The sequence below is a fragment of the Crocodylus porosus genome, unplaced genomic scaffold (genome assembly GCF_001723895.1).
Source record: "Crocodylus porosus isolate Cpor-Errol unplaced genomic scaffold, CroPor_comp1, whole genome shotgun sequence".
NCBI classification, from domain to species: domain Eukaryota; kingdom Metazoa; phylum Chordata; order Crocodylia; family Crocodylidae; genus Crocodylus; species Crocodylus porosus.
Window position 1 is genome coordinate 249,844 of NW_017728927.1, and position 17,982 is coordinate 267,825.

General features: G+C 38.1%; 1 protein-coding gene across 1 annotated transcript in view; it reads right to left on the reverse strand.

Moving 5' to 3' along the window:
- Positions 1-5,981: 5,981 nt before the first annotated feature.
- LMTK2 (lemur tyrosine kinase 2) overlaps positions 5,982-17,982 on the reverse strand; it is an 81,796-nt gene continuing 69,795 nt past the window's right edge. Inside the window, exons 9-14 of the mRNA XM_019542099.1 lie at positions 17,399-17,520; positions 16,154-16,303; positions 12,838-15,829; positions 10,111-10,246; positions 8,140-8,388; positions 5,982-6,829 (exon numbers count right to left, since the gene is read on the reverse strand). Of these exons, the coding sequence (XP_019397644.1) occupies positions 6,801-6,829; positions 8,140-8,388; positions 10,111-10,246; positions 12,838-15,829; positions 16,154-16,303; positions 17,399-17,520 (3,678 nt within the window). The 3' untranslated portion in view covers positions 5,982-6,800. The remainder of the gene's footprint in view (positions 6,830-8,139; positions 8,389-10,110; positions 10,247-12,837; positions 15,830-16,153; positions 16,304-17,398; positions 17,521-17,982) is intronic.

Here is a 17,982-nt window from a genome sequence, read left to right on the forward strand (position 1 = left end):
GGGGGGCGGCGCGGGCCTCGGGGATGCACGTGCGCCGGCACCAGAAACGAGCGCGGGGACTCAAAGGTCCGGCCCGCTCCCCGCGCACCGCCCGCTCCTCCGGGGCTGGAGCCGCAGCAGCGGGACCAGAGCGGCTGGGGCAGAGAAGAAAGAGGCCTCTCCAGGGAAGTGCCACTGCCTTGTTTTTCCAGAGATTGACCTCGGGCTGATAAGAGGTCAGATGCTAGCACCACGGCTGAGAGAGACTCGGGGGTTGTGGCCGACCGCGAGAGAACACGAGCCGTCAATGCGATGTCGCAGCCGGTACAGCAAACCAAACTCTGACTTGCATCCGTAGTTGCTTCTCAAGCACATCTCAGGATGTCGTCCTCCCGCTGTTCTCGGCCTTGGCGAGGCTGCAGCTGGAGTACTGCGTCCAATTCTGGGCACCACAATTCAAGAAGGATGCGGAGAAAAGCTTGAGTGTCCAGAGGAGAGCCCCGCGCATGATCAGAGGGCAAGAAAACAGGCCTCACGATGAGAGGCTGAGAGCCGTGGGACTCTTCACCCTGGAAAAGCACAGGCTGAGGGGGCCTGGTGGCTGCCTGTAAGTACATCAGGGGCGCACATCAGGATCTGGGGGAAATGCCTGTTCACCAGAGTGCCCCAAGGTAAAACTGGAACCCATGTTCATAAACTCCTCCAAGACTGTTTCAGGCTGGACATAGTAAAGAAAAATTTTCTTGTCCGAGCCCCCAGGACCTGGAATAGACTCCCTCCAGCAGTGGTACAGGCATCTACTCGGGACTCATTAAAGAAACGTTTGGATGCTTATCTTGCTGGGATCCTTTGACCCCAGCTGACTTCCTGCACCCGGGCCGGGGGGCTGGACTCGATGATCTTCGAAGTCCCTTCCAGCCCAAACGTCTATGAAATATGAGAAGCAGGAGCTGGGGGCAGGCCAGGCTACTGCAAAACACCTCCACTTCCTTGTTGCACCTCTTTTCAGGGGGCTCCAGCTCATGCTATGGCTGCTTAAGGATGACGCAGAGCATGTGGAAGTGGGGAGCCTGGCTGTGGTTTTACAGATCCTAGTCCTACCTGGCTCATGCCCGGTGCATGTTTGACCTGCGCTCAGCAGCTTTGCTAGGCTCAGTCATGGCCCAGTCAGCCTCTTTTAACAAATCTGTGAATTCTGCTAAATACCAGTCATCCAGCATCCCCAACAGGGCACAAGATGATGAGGACTGTGCCACAGGCAGCAGAAGGGGCAGTGAACTGGAGAAGACAATGAGATTGTGTCCACGGCTCCTCACCATGCAGTGAAGGGGATGTTGTCTAAGCCTTACCTCTCCCTGAAGAGATTTGTTGAGACTTTCAACATGCAAACCACGGGGAGGAGCAAGACCTGGTTGCAACTGATACATTCTCAAAATGATAAAAATGGCAGAAAATTGCAAAGCACCACTGTAGGGCTGTTGTCAGTAAGTGCACTTCCATCACTGCGGGGGAGTCCTTACAAACAGAATCAGTCCTTTTACAGTGTGTCATGAGATCCACAAACTAAATCAGTGGTACAAGCGCTAAGGATTCCCCGCAGTCCTCTTTGTAACAAGGAAAAAGTATGCCCAACTGCAATATTGAGACCTGATATCTGATTTTCAGTACACATTCGAAGGAGTAAGAATCCAGCATTTAGGTTCTGCCCTTTAGGCAGATAGCATATTTACAAAAAATAAGTAGTAATTGTAGCCTGAGTAGTATGCAAGTTTTCCCCCCCCCGAGTAACTATCTGGTTAAGGAGTTGCCACCAGAGAACTTACACAAATGAACTATTCAGCTTTCTTTGTGTATCTAATACATGTAATATTAACTCTAAACAATTCAAGAACCGTTCATCCATACTTTCACTGTATTTCAACTGATGTAGCCTTCAACTCAAAAAATCCAGACTTATGAGGAACAAGCGCACACGCCTGTGGTGCTGCAATGCCATCTGACCTCACAGGCTGAAAAGATTTCAGATAAAAGAGCAGACTTCCAGGTGAGTACCAAGCTACTGCAATAAGTGACATTGTGATTCAAGAGGCAGAACTCTTTCCCTCAGTGTCAGTACCAAAATAATGATCCAACATGGCAACAGCTGAGCACTGTGGAGAAATCAAAGCAGCAGAAATCATGAATTCTGACAAGTTGCCATTAGTAAGGAAGATGGCCCAGTGATTACAGGATTTACCAGTAATTTCAGAGAAACTCCCTCTCCAACCACAACCTTAGGCACTACACCTCATTTCTCTACCTGCCAGGGGGTTGCAGGGTTATGAAGTGCTCATACCCCAGAAGTCTCAGGGATTTAAACTTAATTTCTACTCTGTTTGTACTTTGAATACAGCTTCCCTATTGGCTGTCCATGCATGTCAAAGTTAAAAATGAGGCGAGATAAACGGAAAGAGTCAGGTATCAAAATATAAATCTCTAATACAGATGGTTGTGTGTAGGCTGATACGGGACTATGCATCACATACTAAAGAACATGCTTAAATTTTGCTTTTGGGAACTGCAATAATTTCAGTCACTGTAAATCAGGAGTTGAACAAGTTTGTTAAGGATGAACAAACAGACACAGGAGTTATAAATATATAACTGTATTTTATTTTTTTAATATTAAATAGTGTTTTTAAATTACAGGCAATTTATTGAATCACACTATGCATGATAATCAATATACAGTAGAAATTACAATTTAAAAATGTACACATTTTAAAGACAATTTGACCTGAAATTTTATTAACTATGATATATTGCCATAAACCTCATACCTGTATTAAATTACAATAGGAAAACCTCATACCTATGATTTCGTTACACAGTTCCTCATTTACAAATAGAATTAAACATTATATATACACGAGTACCATTTATCATTAAGTTACACCTACAACTGTGCAAGTTCAAACAATTTAAGAAACAAAACTAATAATTGTAAGTCATATTCAAGTTTATCTGAAAAACAGGCTGCTGGTATTACAAATACTTATTTTCAGTACATTTATATGATCTTTTACTCTCCCTCCAGAGTTTTCATATCAAAGTCTTGAACCAAAACCCATTAATATTTAAGGATGTTTTTTGTATGACTTAAAGCTGAATTAATTTTGTATACTCCATTCTTATTTTAAGGCTATTTCTTATAAGGCTAATATACTTCAATTCCACCTCTCTCTGAATCCAACATAAATAGCCATATCACTAACACCAGACTTACCACTGATATTTTAACATAGTGCTTAACTGTTTAAAAACCACACAACTCCTACTAACCAGCCCCCTGGGGGGAAGCAAGGGGGGGGGGAAGAAAGACTCACTACTACATACAAATCTACTAGTTAAAATACTGATAAAAGAAAGAGGCTTGAATGGCTTTCATTAGTGCATCACCAAGGATATGAACAAAGTAGTTAATTAGCCACTTTCCATGGAAATGGCAGTATACACACACAACATACAGCTGATGGCAAGGTATCTGGGATGGTACAGGTGTTTCAAAATTTACAAGTGGACATCCTTACTTTGTTGACCTCTCTCTACAAGTTTCTAAACAAGACTTTCTGCGCCAAATAATTTTAATCAACTTTCATCTTAAGTTGCTAATAGCCTCTTTGTTATTAAATATTTAAATAGCCAAATCAAGACAATATCATTACTATTTAATAATCAAGACTTCCTACTACAGAAGAAATTAAAATGGAGCCTGTCCTCACAAACTACTGAAAATAGATGGATACAAATAATTCTAAAACTGCTATCACCAACTGAGTAACCAGTGCAAGAAGTTACAGAACTAAGTGTATGGCCCATGTGATAGAACCCCCTTAACCCAATTATTCAATGTGTTACCTTTGAATTATTCCACTTAATTCGCCTTCATTGTGCTACTGATTCTTTGAGTACAGGTTTACCCCCCAAAACATTGCTAATAGTTGGTCAACATTAACTACATATACTTCCAAAAAAAATTGTAGATAACAGTTCTAACCCAGTGAACTATACTGAAATTAAAATCCACTGGGACTAAGGAAGTGTAGCTATTCACAGGGTTAACTAAATATTTTTTATGTAGCTAAAAAAGCATATTACTGTGTGTAATATCCTCACAATCCCCCTTTGAACACAAATGCCCATTTGGCAATTCATTTGCAAACAGTTCATTTGGACACAGGAGTAAACTTTTATTATGCAAGATTTAACACGCTACAGCTAAAATCCCGTGTAGCCGAGGAAAAACCTGAAGTGTTTTGTGTAAAAGGCTATTCATTTGCCTACACAATTTAGTAATCTGAATTTCTAAAATTCAAGCAGGAACAAAAGTGACACCGAGTCTCTACATCCCTTTCGAACAACTTGAGCACCTCAGAAACGATGTTTAAAGTCAAGAAATTCATAATTAAGGATGAACAACTTGTCCAACAATGGGGATTTTTCAATTTACAAGTTGACGCTTTCTTTGGAAGCCCAACAAATGGAGTTTTGTTCTTAATTTTGAATATCCCAACTTCTGTACGGAAATAAGAGTTGGAGAAAAGTACTAGAGTGATATAAAATATCTATATCTGGTGTGTGTGAATTTAAGGACTTTTAAAAATCAGTATTATAGAACAGGCCACAATGCTTGTTGCAAAAAGCCTACCGTTTAAATTTTAACAGATAGTAAGAGTACACAACATAATGGCTCCTTTAAACCTCTTAGAATATGTAGTTTAAGGACATAATGACAAAAGGCTTCATTTATTAAATGCATTGGAAAGGTCTACAAAGAGTTGATGCTATATTATTCATTTCACACTAACGTACAACCAGTTCACAGATTTCCTCTGAACCCAAGCTCCTCAGTAAGACACTCAGCATGTCAGCAATACATTGGCAACTTTAAAGCATCTGTAACTACTCTATCTTTTGATGGGCATGGAAGCCATTCTGCTTCTCAGGGCAAAACAATGCTTGAGAAGCACTATTTTTATATTCCTGTCAGTTAAAACAGATACCCTGCTTTAAACCAAACTGTGTATAAAAATATAATATAAAAGCTTACCCACAGCTGAAAAAGTAAGATGATCACTATTCTTAGCTGTGTTGTGCTCAGACCCACTCAACAGAAAAACTAGCCTTATGTTAAAGCCCTGTAAAAAGTTTATGACACTAAGCTGCAGTATGCTGTGCAGCCAGACAGACTGGTTGATTACAAAGCTTAGTTTTCATTTCATTTTTTTTCAACCTACCCACAAGTTAGTGACTTCATAACACATTCAAGAGGCTAGGGGATTATTGCCCAACAGTACTTACTTTGGAGTGAGACAGGAAGGGAACTTGCTACACAACATACTTAAGGATTAAGCTAGCTACTGCTGGACAGGAGGGAAGACCATATTCACTTCATTTGGACATCTTCATGGCAAGCTCTACTATTTTACAACTTTGCGTCAGTGCATGTTTCAAGCAGTCCCATGGGTCCTGAAGACGTCTTCATGCAGGCCTGGACTCCCCTAGGTGACAAAGCCTGAATGCCAATTAACTAACTAGTCTGCTTTAAAGCAAGGTTTCTATTAGCATGCTAAAGTTCCCAACCATTAATCCCTAATACTCAACTGTTTTTACAGTAATTGAGGGAGAGAGGAGGCATGGAAGACCAGATCTACAGTCAACAGAAATAAGACAACAAACTGGTCTTCAGAATTCACAGGATGTTAAAAAAAAAGTGAGGAGTCAAAAGTACCTAATTTTTATTTATTTATTTATTTTTAACTGAAATTAGGTTGGGTTTTTGTTTTTTTTTTTTAATAACACACCTGGTCTCAAAGCCATTTTGTAGGGCCAAAATATCCTACCTCTCTCCAAAGCAGATAATGTAATGGAAATGTCAGAAGGTTCTTAAATATGATATAGGCAGGTGCTACTGTAACTAACTAGTTAGCGTGTTCACTTTCAGGAGTGAAAATAAAAAGGTATTTTGTAATCTGAAATAGATTCCAGAATCTCAAACATTCTCTCCTCCAACTTCCTATAAAATATGGAGATTAACAATCTGTGATCAGCTATCACTTAGAAATGGTACAGCATATAAGATTCCAGCAATTCTAAGATACCACTCAGAAGTTAGGTATGTTTTACAAGTACCGTGCACAGCAAAACATTCAAAACAGGACAAATCAAACTGGTTAACTGGGCCAATTCAATTTGTCTTATTTTTCTTGGAAAATTTAATATTTTGATTCTGTATAATATTGGGGAATATGGGAAGAATAATCCATAGTGCAATCGCAGTAAGCAAAACAACATGTAGTGATATCTTTTAGAATAAATATGGCTCACTACTTACCAACTATCATTCATACAGTTTCAGCAATATAGACTCCTGTCGCACAGGACAATTACAGAATTCTACAACAGATGTTTGTTCAAATAGATAATGAACTACATGGAAAAATATAAATAGATTATACAATCCCATACATAAAATCATAATGTAGTGTAATAGCTTTAAGTGTTTGTTACAATTGTCTGAAAAATACTTCAAGTACTTGAAAACAGCGGCAGAATCATCTTATAATGAAAAGCAAATTGCACTGATTTAAAAATATGTTACAAAGTTAAATACACATTCAAATGAATGTCCTGATTGAACATTGCTTTCAGTGTTTACTTTCATTTCTTCGTGTTTCTCAGTTATCTGTATTTTACATCCGCCGACCCATATCAATTCAGACACACAAGTTTATCTGATATTAGTCCAGAATGCGTCTCAAGCATAGTTCCAGGGAACCTGCCTAATCTTTTTCTCCATCTTCACTACTTCCTGTAAGGAGAGGGAAAGTCATAAGATATAGGTATTCAAATTTTATTTTTAATAATAATAAAAACAAATTCTGTACAAGTTTTTCCTCGTTTCTCTGTGAGACTTTTCTTAGAACCTGACACTGTGGGTAACACTTGTCTGGGTGAAGTCATGGTTAATATTTCCCTCCTTTAACTTTCAGCTCCTCCAAAGTTAAACACCTGGCGCACATTCATACATGGGCACATCTGCTTAAATCTCACAGTTCAATGTCAATGCTTAGCACAAAAGAAAGTAATGTATGATCTCCAAAATAACATCTCTTATCAAGAAGTTACTAAGCAACAAATATCTAAATCAGTAAGCATAATGCCAAGTGCAAATAACGCTCTGTAGTACTGATTTAATCAGTTAATAAACTTTGAGCACCAGGGAACTTCGGCAGTCAGTAATATTTATTTTTACTCTCCTGTTAAAATTATGTTCTGGATTGATTTTCAAATCAGTTCCTATTCATATTCTACTACTACTTAAGATTTTTGGTACTAAAAGGCAAAAGAGAACATTTTGGTAGATGTAAAGATATATAGGAGACTGTTCAATAAAGAAATATTTATAATATTTAACATTACTATCCACAGGTTGATTGCAGTGTTCTTCTTAAAGCAAAGGAATCCTTTCCACCAACCCATACCGATTTAAGTTATAACCCTCCTCCCCTGAAACTGCAAGGTGATTCTCTGGAAAGCTTTTCCTTAAAAAACACCTCAAGTATAAAACAAATAAATTTAGCCCAATACAATGATCTATTCCTCCACTTAGTGCCCTTACCATGCAAAATAAAAATAAATCAAGTATGATCTGTGACTGGGCAATGAAAGAAAGGCTTTCAAGTGCTGCAGAAGTTTGTTTCTTTCCACAACTCCACAGAGCAGCAGCTAATGAAGAAACCTCACAGATTTTTCTAGCTACACTTTGGGAATAAACTAAAACCAAAATTGGAAACATTATTAACTGTTCTTCAGAAAAAAAAGTGTATCACAAGAATTAAATGCAATTTGCATCCAAATATTCTCAACTTAACATAAGAGATGTGACAGTTAAATAGAAGAACCAGTTAAGATCTTAACATTAAAAAGCTGTTTTTTCTTGATTTATAAAAAGGTAAACACTTAAATATGTTCCCCAATAGCACTGATGGCATTTGTGTCACTACGTAAGATTTAAATGCAAGATCAGGTTAGCAAGTTTGAAGAACTTAACGAAACAAAACAAAAGTACTAGTGATTATAATATAGATTGCCGACTTGAAAGGAAATGAAATCACTTACCTCCTTGCTCAATATCTGAATCTGTAAGATGTGTGAGAGAAAGACTTGCTAGGTTTGCAGGAGAAATAGAGAACCTTGAATAAGGTGATGAATGCGACCAGTTTTGTTCAGGACACCGAGAAGGTGGGGGTGGGGAAAAGTACTTTGATGTTGGAAGAGACGGCTTCGAACTAATGAGGTTATTTGCTGCCTTAGATATAAAAGAAGGCTCCGGGGAAGAGAAATCATCATCCCATTCAAAACCTCCACCTAAAACAAACAAGCAACTATATATCAACCAAGATGTACAACTCAAAGTAGTGCTAAAATCAGATTAACCATAAGTAGTGGAAGATTTCATTTATTCAGCGTAAAACTTGGACACCAACAATAACTGCTGATCACAAATAGGAATGTCACCAAAAATGTTTCATATTTTAAGAGAGCCACTGGTTCTACAAATGAATATGGAAAGAAACCACTCCGCTAAATCACTACATTTCTGGTATTAGACTGGACAGTTCACAATATCAGGGGCCATAAAACCCCAATAATCCTTATTACCACCTCAGTAGGGTAGGAAGAAAAATCTGATTGTGGTGGCTGTTACTGAACTGATAAAGTTAGAAATTATTGCTTTCTGTCAGAAAACTGCTGGATCTCCAGCTTAAATGCTACACAGCAGGGGTGTCAAACTCATCAGGTCTCATGAGCTGTATGAAGGGCACAGGACTAGCCTAAATCAGCTTCAGGACTCACAGGCAGCAATGCGGGCCAAATAACATGTAGATGCTGAGGCATTTAATGCATAGTTACTTAATCAACTGCACAGTAAATGTTTCATGTAGACATGCTCAGTGATTTTAAGATAAGCCAACTTTATGGAAATTAGCAGAAAGGGAATGCAAAATAAGAATTCTTACTTTTAACACACCATTGGGTTTATTAAACATGTTTACATGTTGCATTTCCCAAGTAAAATCTTTTGAAACTATTATTTTACCAAAATGGAAGGGTTTTTTGATGTTTGTACCATTGTTCCCTTTCTCCTATTGTAATTTGAGGCTCCAAACTCCCATAGGAGCATCATAAGGATGTTTGCTTTTAAAGTATAGGGGGATAAAATGATGTACTGAAAGTTAAGTAAAGAGAATATCACTACTGAAAAAAAAAAAAAAATACTAGCTCCTCTTCTTGCCATAGTGGCTCCTCTGGTATGGGAACAGAAATGAAGTATTCAACAGCCTCATTAGAAGGGACATTTTGCAAAATAGTAAGGAAAGAATGTTGGGAAATACTTTAAGAAATTGGAAGACACATTTAAATACCTGGATGAGGACAAGTAGTAAAAAAATTCACTGCAGGACCAGTTATAGTTTTCCAAACCCCATCATGCTATCTAAATAGCATTTCAGCCATTAGCTGACAGTACTCAGCTCCATTTGGCTGAAGTTAGGCAGAAGGCAGGGTGGACAGCACCTTAGGACAATTTTACACATGCTCTGGGGTAGGGGAGCATGACACTTTAATCAGAGCAGCTCTGAGAACGCTTCAGAATGGCAGCAGTGGTGTTTGAACTAAATCTGGTTTGACAAGCATTAGTTCAAGCGCCCCCACTGTCATTTTGAAGCTCGGGGATACTAATACGTGAAACAGGAGACTGCTGGAGTGCAGCAATTACTACACTCCAGCAGACTCAATCGAGTCTGCTCTGACGTGCTGATGTCGGAACAGCCTTCCAGCACATCTACAAGTATCCCTATAGACTAAAACTCAAAGAGGTATGAGCTGTCATTGCCTACTAGGAACAGCACCTGGTCAAAGAATAACTACTAATAAAAAGCAAAGTCAAAGGCTTTGTATACTTTTGAAACAGCATTACATATTTGATTATAACTGAATAGGGATATTCACTAAAACACAATTTAAATTATAACCAGAAAAACCCAGAATTAGGTTTTGTTTAAATACACTTTTGTTAAGAATATGTACCTTCTTCATCAGTAGAGCTTTCTGAATTTGTAAATCTGTTCAAGTAACTAAGACCCAAAGAAGGGACAGAAGCGACATCAGGGCCCTTGTGTTTCGAATCCGCTGCACGATTTCCCAGTTCTTTCGTTGGTGTTTCCTAAGATGTTCAAAAGAACATAGTTAATTCTACTGTTGGAATGTTAAAATTCAAAAAGCATGCAATTATTTCCCATCAGACCCACTTAGGGACTGCACAGCCTTTTAACCGTATTCTTTAATTTAGGAAAACATATAGCTGCATGTTTTTATAAAGTCTGTTCACTGAAATATTGAATCACTACACAGTAGTTGTTTATTAAAAGGGCATACAGCATGCAGAAAGTGGGGCTCCTCCCTCCCCCTCCCCCACTGCCCATCCGCCACCCTCTAAATAGTTTCTTAGTAAAAAGGTAAAGCATATAGTAAGAAGTGAAAAGGGCTTGAAAGGGGCTCTACTTGAACTTATTCAATTAATTTATCTTTTACTTCCACCCCCTCTCCCATTTCAGTTTTGCCCTTAAATCATGCTTCCAGACAATGAAAGTTCAGTAGGCTGGTACATGAGGAAGCTAACATTTAAAACAGTTAGACCAACTGAGAAAACAGCCAAAATGTGATTAAGAATAAAGTTTTAAAGTAGTAGCTTTTTCCTGTGACAACATGATTATTTCTCCAATGGAGAACCAAAAACGTATGTGTCACCTCCATTTTCTAGTTCAACATACAGTAATCCTTTTATGTTCTTGGGGGGTTTTTTAAAGACACGTCATCCCAGGTAACATTTCCAAAAATTAACAATAGGTCTTTATACTTCTAAACTCACTGTGCTAGTCTGCATGGCCATAATGGTTTAAAAAGACACCTTCTGTTAAAGTATCAAGTTACAGATGTTCAAAATTGATAAAGCAAATAAGGAAACAGAACTGTAATCTTTAATTTTACTAAGCAAGCCAACCATTTATAAATCGGACTAACTTGAAGAATCACATGCACGAGAGTAAGGAAAAGTAATAACATTAAATTTTAAGCATAAGTTACTCTGACTACATAATACCCACTTACTGAATTCCAAGACAAGGGTTTTTTCCACATTTAACATTGGGGGGGCAGGGGGGTGAAAAGCCCCTCATCTTGGAACTAAGTATGAGGGAACAGCTATGGGAGCTAGGGTAGAGCTATGTTCTGTGCCTCAGACTACAACAGGGATGGAGCCTGCTAGTGCAGAACAAGGGTAAGTCAGGGGCAGGAAAAGGGGAAGTATGGAGCAGAGGCTGGGGGGGAGGGGTAGGTGGCAAGGCTGCAACCACAGGGCAAGCACAAGGAGAGGACAAAGCTGCTTAGCCTCCTCACCCCACCTACCCCTGCCTGCCCCCCTGCAGCAGTGGGGAAGGGAGGAAGTGTGAATTAAGGACAACCCTCCAAAAAGTAGAGTCTTTCTACACATGGAAAATTGTAACTAATTAAATACACTTTCCATATATAGAGTCTATTTACTGGAAGGTCATCTTAAATTCAGGATTGTCTTGGATTCAGGTAAATACAGTCATTTAGTTTAGTTTCCTTTGGTGCATGCAATGCACTACAGAATGCAATGCAGGACACACAGAGAAAGGTAGTTTAAGGATTGTCACTTGGTACACAGGACACCTGGGAATATCATTAGAAGCATACCTCAACCCAGTGCATGCCAAAGCCCCAAATGAGGTAGTAGACCAAGCTCAGAGTTGCCCTGAGCATGATTCCAGTACCACTCACACATATGCTTCTTAGCTCACGTTCAGTCTTGTTTAAGGTATCGGCCCCATTTCTGGGATTTAATGCTTGCTAAGCAGAAACAAGGAAGCAGGACATGATTTTCAGAAGTGGTTCCAGAAATAGCATGCAGGCAATGCATCAGACATGCTCTTAATGAGGACACTAATTGGAAATTAGTAGAATTCAAATCTTTAAACTCAACTAAATATGAAATACCATTAGCTGAAAACAGTTCTTATGTGTAAAGATATTTCACTAGACATCGTAAGAAGTGTAGGAATGCTTGTGAAAAATGTCAAAATCATAAATTTAAGATCCTAGCTTCCACTCAGCACAAGTAATGTTCATTCAAGCGTCCTAATTCTCTTTAAAGCAAAACTATATTCCACTTTCTAAATATGCTGCCATCGTCCAACAATATACCACTGCATCCAACCTTGAAAACACATTTCAAAAGGTCTAACTCAGTGGCTTTCAGTGTTTTTGGACTCAAAGCACCCCCTCACTGGACTTGAAGCACGCTTCCATAACTTATGTGAATTGAGTGGCCCCAAATTTCAAAAACTAATTTATACATTACAGTACTTACCTCCATGCAGAGAGGCTGGCAGTGGGGGTGGGGGACTGGTCAGGCAGGTACAAGTCTGAGCCTACATTTATCTGCTATCTACTCACACCTCTTGGTACCATTCAAAGGATCTGGCAGCACCCCAAGGTGCCAAGGCATCCTGGATGAGAATTACTTCTAACATGCAGAAAGTCTTACTCATCTTTTTTCAATTAGTTAAGCAAATAAATTTGTAAAGGCTGAAGAAAATACCTACTTTTTCATCAAATCATTGTGCAGGTACATTGCATTGAACCTGGTCTTTGAATGTCTGATTACGTTCTTTAATTTTCAAAAAATCTAAAGTTTAAGATCAAAAGCTTAGTAAATAAGAGCTCAGAAGATACCTGATCAAACAGATAGACGGTTACATCATCAAAGAATGTTACAGCCTTCTTCTCACTTTTCCAATACTCAGATGGCCCGTCACACTTAAGAGACTTTGGAAGTTTCAGCAAGCTTCTTAGATGTTTCCCATCATTGTTATCAGAAAATATCTCAGGAACTTGATGCACAGTTTCATCTTCACTGTCTGAACTAAGACTATGCATATGGAAAGTTCTCATATCGTCCTCAGAGTCGCTATTTTCATCTTCTTCATCTGCATCATCTCCATCCTCCAATAAATCAAGCATTCCAGAAACATCAAGTTTACCAAGGTATTTTCCTTCAATATCTGGCTCTTTCAGCTTTGGTCCTTCTATGTGGCACAAGGAATTTTCACTAACAACAGTATCTGAAGGACGTATGTTATGAATGGATGGTAAGTCTCTGTGTAGAAGAAATTCTGAAGTATTAGTGCCAACACAAGAGACATTTCTGAGAGAATCCTTGGATAATTTAATTTCATCTCTGTGATTACCTTCTGAATTCACTGCAAGTATCAACGGGGTTTCTTTTAGCCATTTTTCAGGACACATCTGCATTGTTACATCTATCTGCCGTCTCTCCAGCTTGTCATTTATTTCTAGTTTTGAGGCTAAATTATTGGTTTCCTGGCAATCTATTACTTGATTGTGCTTTGGCTGTTTATTTTTTAAACAATCTTCTTCAGTATTATTCTTTTCAATGTTATGAGAGTTATTACTGAAAATGTTATCTCTTGTTAGTATTGACATATTTACATCTTCTGTTCTTTTATCTGGCTCAGAATCATTATCAGAAAAATAGGCAGAGTCTCTGTATGAGTTCTGATTTCCAACTGCAGAAGTCTTTGTCGTAATTTCAAAGTCACTGTTGTCGTTTACTGCATCTGAGCAAGCTGTTTCTGCTGAAACGACGATTACTGGATTGGCTGGTAAAACACTGCTGTCACCAGCAACACATGGTACAGTGTCTGTATTAGAAGTATCATCAGCAGTAAGATGTGAAGTCCATTCTGGAGATTCCAGATTCTCAGTTTCATAGCCACTGTCACCAGGTTTATCAGGAGGTAAAAGCTTCTGGGGACTCTGGGCCCTTAAACACTCTAAAACTTCATTTACATCTAACAAATCCAAAGAATCTGGAGTTTCTAAGAACTGTTCTACAGTTTGCACAGGAGATGAGCTCTCTCCCAACAGACTATCCTGACTTTCACATGGCGTAGTAACAGATATTAAAGTAACTTCTTTAGAAACATCTTTATTATATTTTTGAAAATAATCTAGATTTTCCTTTTTTCTCTCCAACGACCCTGCATCATCCTTTTCTAATAGAGAAGGCTTATTCTGCAAATCATTATTCCTACCCTCCTGACTAATATCACATTTCTGTCTACCAAGGCCACTACCCAAAGTTATGTCTTCAGAATCAACAGGTATTCTGTCTTTTATTTGTCCCTCAAACTCTCCAGTTTCAAGTGCAACTTCTTGACTTAAACTGTTTCCAGTACTAATGTTTTTGGCATTAATGGGTAACTTTTCAGAAGATGCAGTTTCACCCCTTTGAGATGTTTCTGGACAGAGACCATCATTAATACTGCAAGATGGTTTTTTATCAACCGCTATCCTTGAAAAGATAGTGTCACCTTTCAGTGGGGTGAGGTTCTGATGGTTATCATGCAATTTCTCATCTGTGCCAGGTGAACTAAAAGGCACCTGCATTTCTATGAGAGACTGAGACAAAATGCTCAACTCCTTACCTGTTGGTATGTGGATTAAATGTTCATCTTTCTTTATTACCTGATAATCTAAAAGCTCTGAAAAGGTTGGTGTATTTTCAGCCAATTTAAATTCAATGTCCAGAGTATTTCTATTTGGAGTTTCTAATATATTTTTTATACCTGTTACTGATTTTGACCCCAAATCTTCACTGTTATCTTTGTTAGTCAATAACCCCTTTAATAAGTTCTTCTCTTGAAGAAACAGAAAGTTATCTGACAAGTCTTCTAAAGTAAGGAGGCTGTCACACTGCTTTGTAATATCTTCATGTAGAACAGCTTCATTTTCAGAAAAATTACTAGAGCACTCTCTCTCAGGTTGACAGATTCCTTTCAATACCTCTAAAGTAGAACTTAAAGCAGCTGGTTTAAATTCCATGCAGTCATCATTTGTTTCAGGCAAGTCAAAAAATGTCCTCCTATTTGCCAATTCCTCTGCCCTGTCAATATCGTTAAATATATTCTGGACAGGGCTTTCAGAACTGCTAGTAGCATGCAAAATCTCATCTTTAGGATCTGTGTTATAGTGGAAAAAGTCCCCATCAGTGCTAGATTCTTCAGCATCAAGATCCCTGAGAATCATAAAGTGAGAATTTTTGTCCAGTAAAACTTCTTGATGATCAACTTCTGTGGTTAGTACAGCTGACTGATTATCAAAGTTCATGCTACTGCCACCCCCTTTCTCTTCCAACTGAATATAATAATCACTTCCAACAGAAAGTTTGTGGGCATCAAAAACAGGAAGCACCCCAGGCACAGTAAGTGATGCCTCCTGACCACTTTCATCCTGTGCTCCAGACCCTTGCTCTGAGAGAGATCTCTCAAAAACCTCAACTGGGAAGAAAATACTTGTATATGTCATTGCTTCATCAGGATTCACCTGATTACATTCAAAATGATCGTGCTTGGCTGCCTCCCAAACATATTCAAAGCTGAGCCCCCGACTTGTTTCAGTTACAGTCAGGACTTCTTCCATTTCATGGCCAAGTCTGTCTCCTGTGAAGTGATCTAGGATTGGAAATGCAGAATTGGTTGATTCTCTGTTGAGAGTGTTTGGCTTAAGAGCATTCCACTGCTGTTCAAAATCAATCTCAGAGTCCCTTTGGCTTTGCATGCGGAGATAGGTTAGAAGTCTGTGCACTTCCTCTGCTGTTGGTCTCTTTTCTGAAGATAGCCAGCAGAACTGCAAAACTTCATACCTGTATGAAAAAAAAACAAACCACATTTTTCATCTACAACAACTACATTTTCCTCCCATAATTGTTTCAATGCATTATATTACAATCAAGCAATTAACACAAGCTTCTTTTTTTCCATTTGTATATTTTACAAGAACTCTTTACTCTTTCCTTATTTACAGCAACTCCTTTTGTTACTTAGCTAGAATTTATTTTCCAGGATTACAAGATTATACAGCATTTCCTGGGGGTTTTTAAGTAAAAATATTTAAGTTGCTTGAGAAGCCTCTTCAGGAATTAAGATCTTTTTCTTTCTATATCAGAAGAATTTCAAATGGAAATTACCATCTATCAGAATAGGGTTGTTCCAGATGTGGTTTGAAGAGTTTAACCTGTTTCTCTTTTATGACATGAGTTAGCACTTCTCTGTCAGAAAAGTGTGAATAAGGCTGAGCAGCATTCTCAAAGAGTTCCCATAATGTTACACCCAATGACCTGAAAAAGAAAAAAAAAAGTGATTGTTTTCTATTTAAGAACTTTTTATTGTATGCATTAGTGTAAAAAGACCTCTCTTTTACTCAAGGCTGTATAAATGCAATGCATATATTTATATACATGCTTGTAAGACTTCACGACCAAGAAAGTGTCTGCACATAACACTAGAAATGCTAACTTTTGGCAAATCCTCCTCAAAACATAAAATAGCTGACAGCTCCTATTCCTGCCCTTTGCTTTCCTGCAAGAAACAAAACAAAACAAAGAATTCTCTGCTCATGGAACACAAAAGCTTTAAAAATGAGCTAAACGACAAAGATTGTTATTTCACTCCTGGACAGGGGCATTTGCCTATTTCAAATGAAAAAATGTAGGACTTCCTACCAGCTCAAGTGGATTGATAATGGCCACTTAGTTAAAGCAGAAATATCTACTAACCATCTTAACATATATTTTCTTTTAAATCTATGTATATATTAAGGGTTACATTTCTGAGAAACTCCAACAGCCTAGACAATCCGTCCTCTATTCCCTTCTTTGTAACCCTCCTCCCCCTTGCAAAAAAAAAGAATATAATACATTAGTATTTTGATAATATTAACTAACATGCCCAATAGTTTAAAGGAACATCCTACCGTGAATAGCCATAACAAGGAATTCAACTTGGAATACATACAACTTAAACTGCAGGGAGTAGCCTAATAGCCAGACCTGACTGTTAGGATGCAAAGCTACTAAAAATTGAAGTTATGGGCCACTGCTATCCCAGTAGTATGAAGAAACACTGCATTCTTTTCATTTCACTAAGTTAGAAAATGTATCCCACTATTCAATGCCTTTAGGTACAGAATTTGGATTTCAGACTTAAGGTAACGATTTGGAAAGTTCTAAGCAATTCTGGAGTCCAAGTTTCATTTTCAAGATCACTAGGGAGTTACAAAATTCATGCTTGGATGACAGGCAGCACATCAGACCAATTTAATCTATTTCTTCACAATTAAAGCATAACAATTAAGCCCTGCATGCCACACATTGAAAAGTGTAAGAAATCCAAGTGCTTTCATTAAATTATTTTTTTTTAAATCTACTACATACCATATGTTGCTATACTTGGTTTGTTCTGCTGCTAACAATCTGTCCTGAAAGCTAGTTACTAGCTCAGGTGCAGTCCATCGAAGAGGAATAAACTTCTTCTCATCTGTTTCAATATAATCTTCCTATAAAGTTGACAGAAAGAAATCAAAGTAAGAGAGGATCCAACATTTATGTCTTATAGGAGCTACAGATTTGTCTTTTGTTGTTGGTTTGGTTTTTTTCTGGTTTCCCTTTCAAAGCGTGTAGCCTATTCTTTTTTCCTTTCAATAATTTTTTTCAGGAAACCAAGAAGCAAGTATTCCCTGATGCACCTTAAAAAAAAAAAATCATTGAAAAAGTCCAATGTGTAGATGTCATTTCTACATGCCTTACACCATCAAAAAATGAAGCCAATTTTCTATGCAGCAAAGATGCATCAAACAAAAAATGAACAGTGTATATTAAGAGTCCAGTCTGTTTTATAAAAACTCAATACATTAGAATTTCTTTTAAAAACCTGACTGCTAAAATAGTTTAAGAAAGAATACATTTTTAAATCTTCCTACACAATTTTATGATTTTTAGGGAATAGCAATTTAAATTGA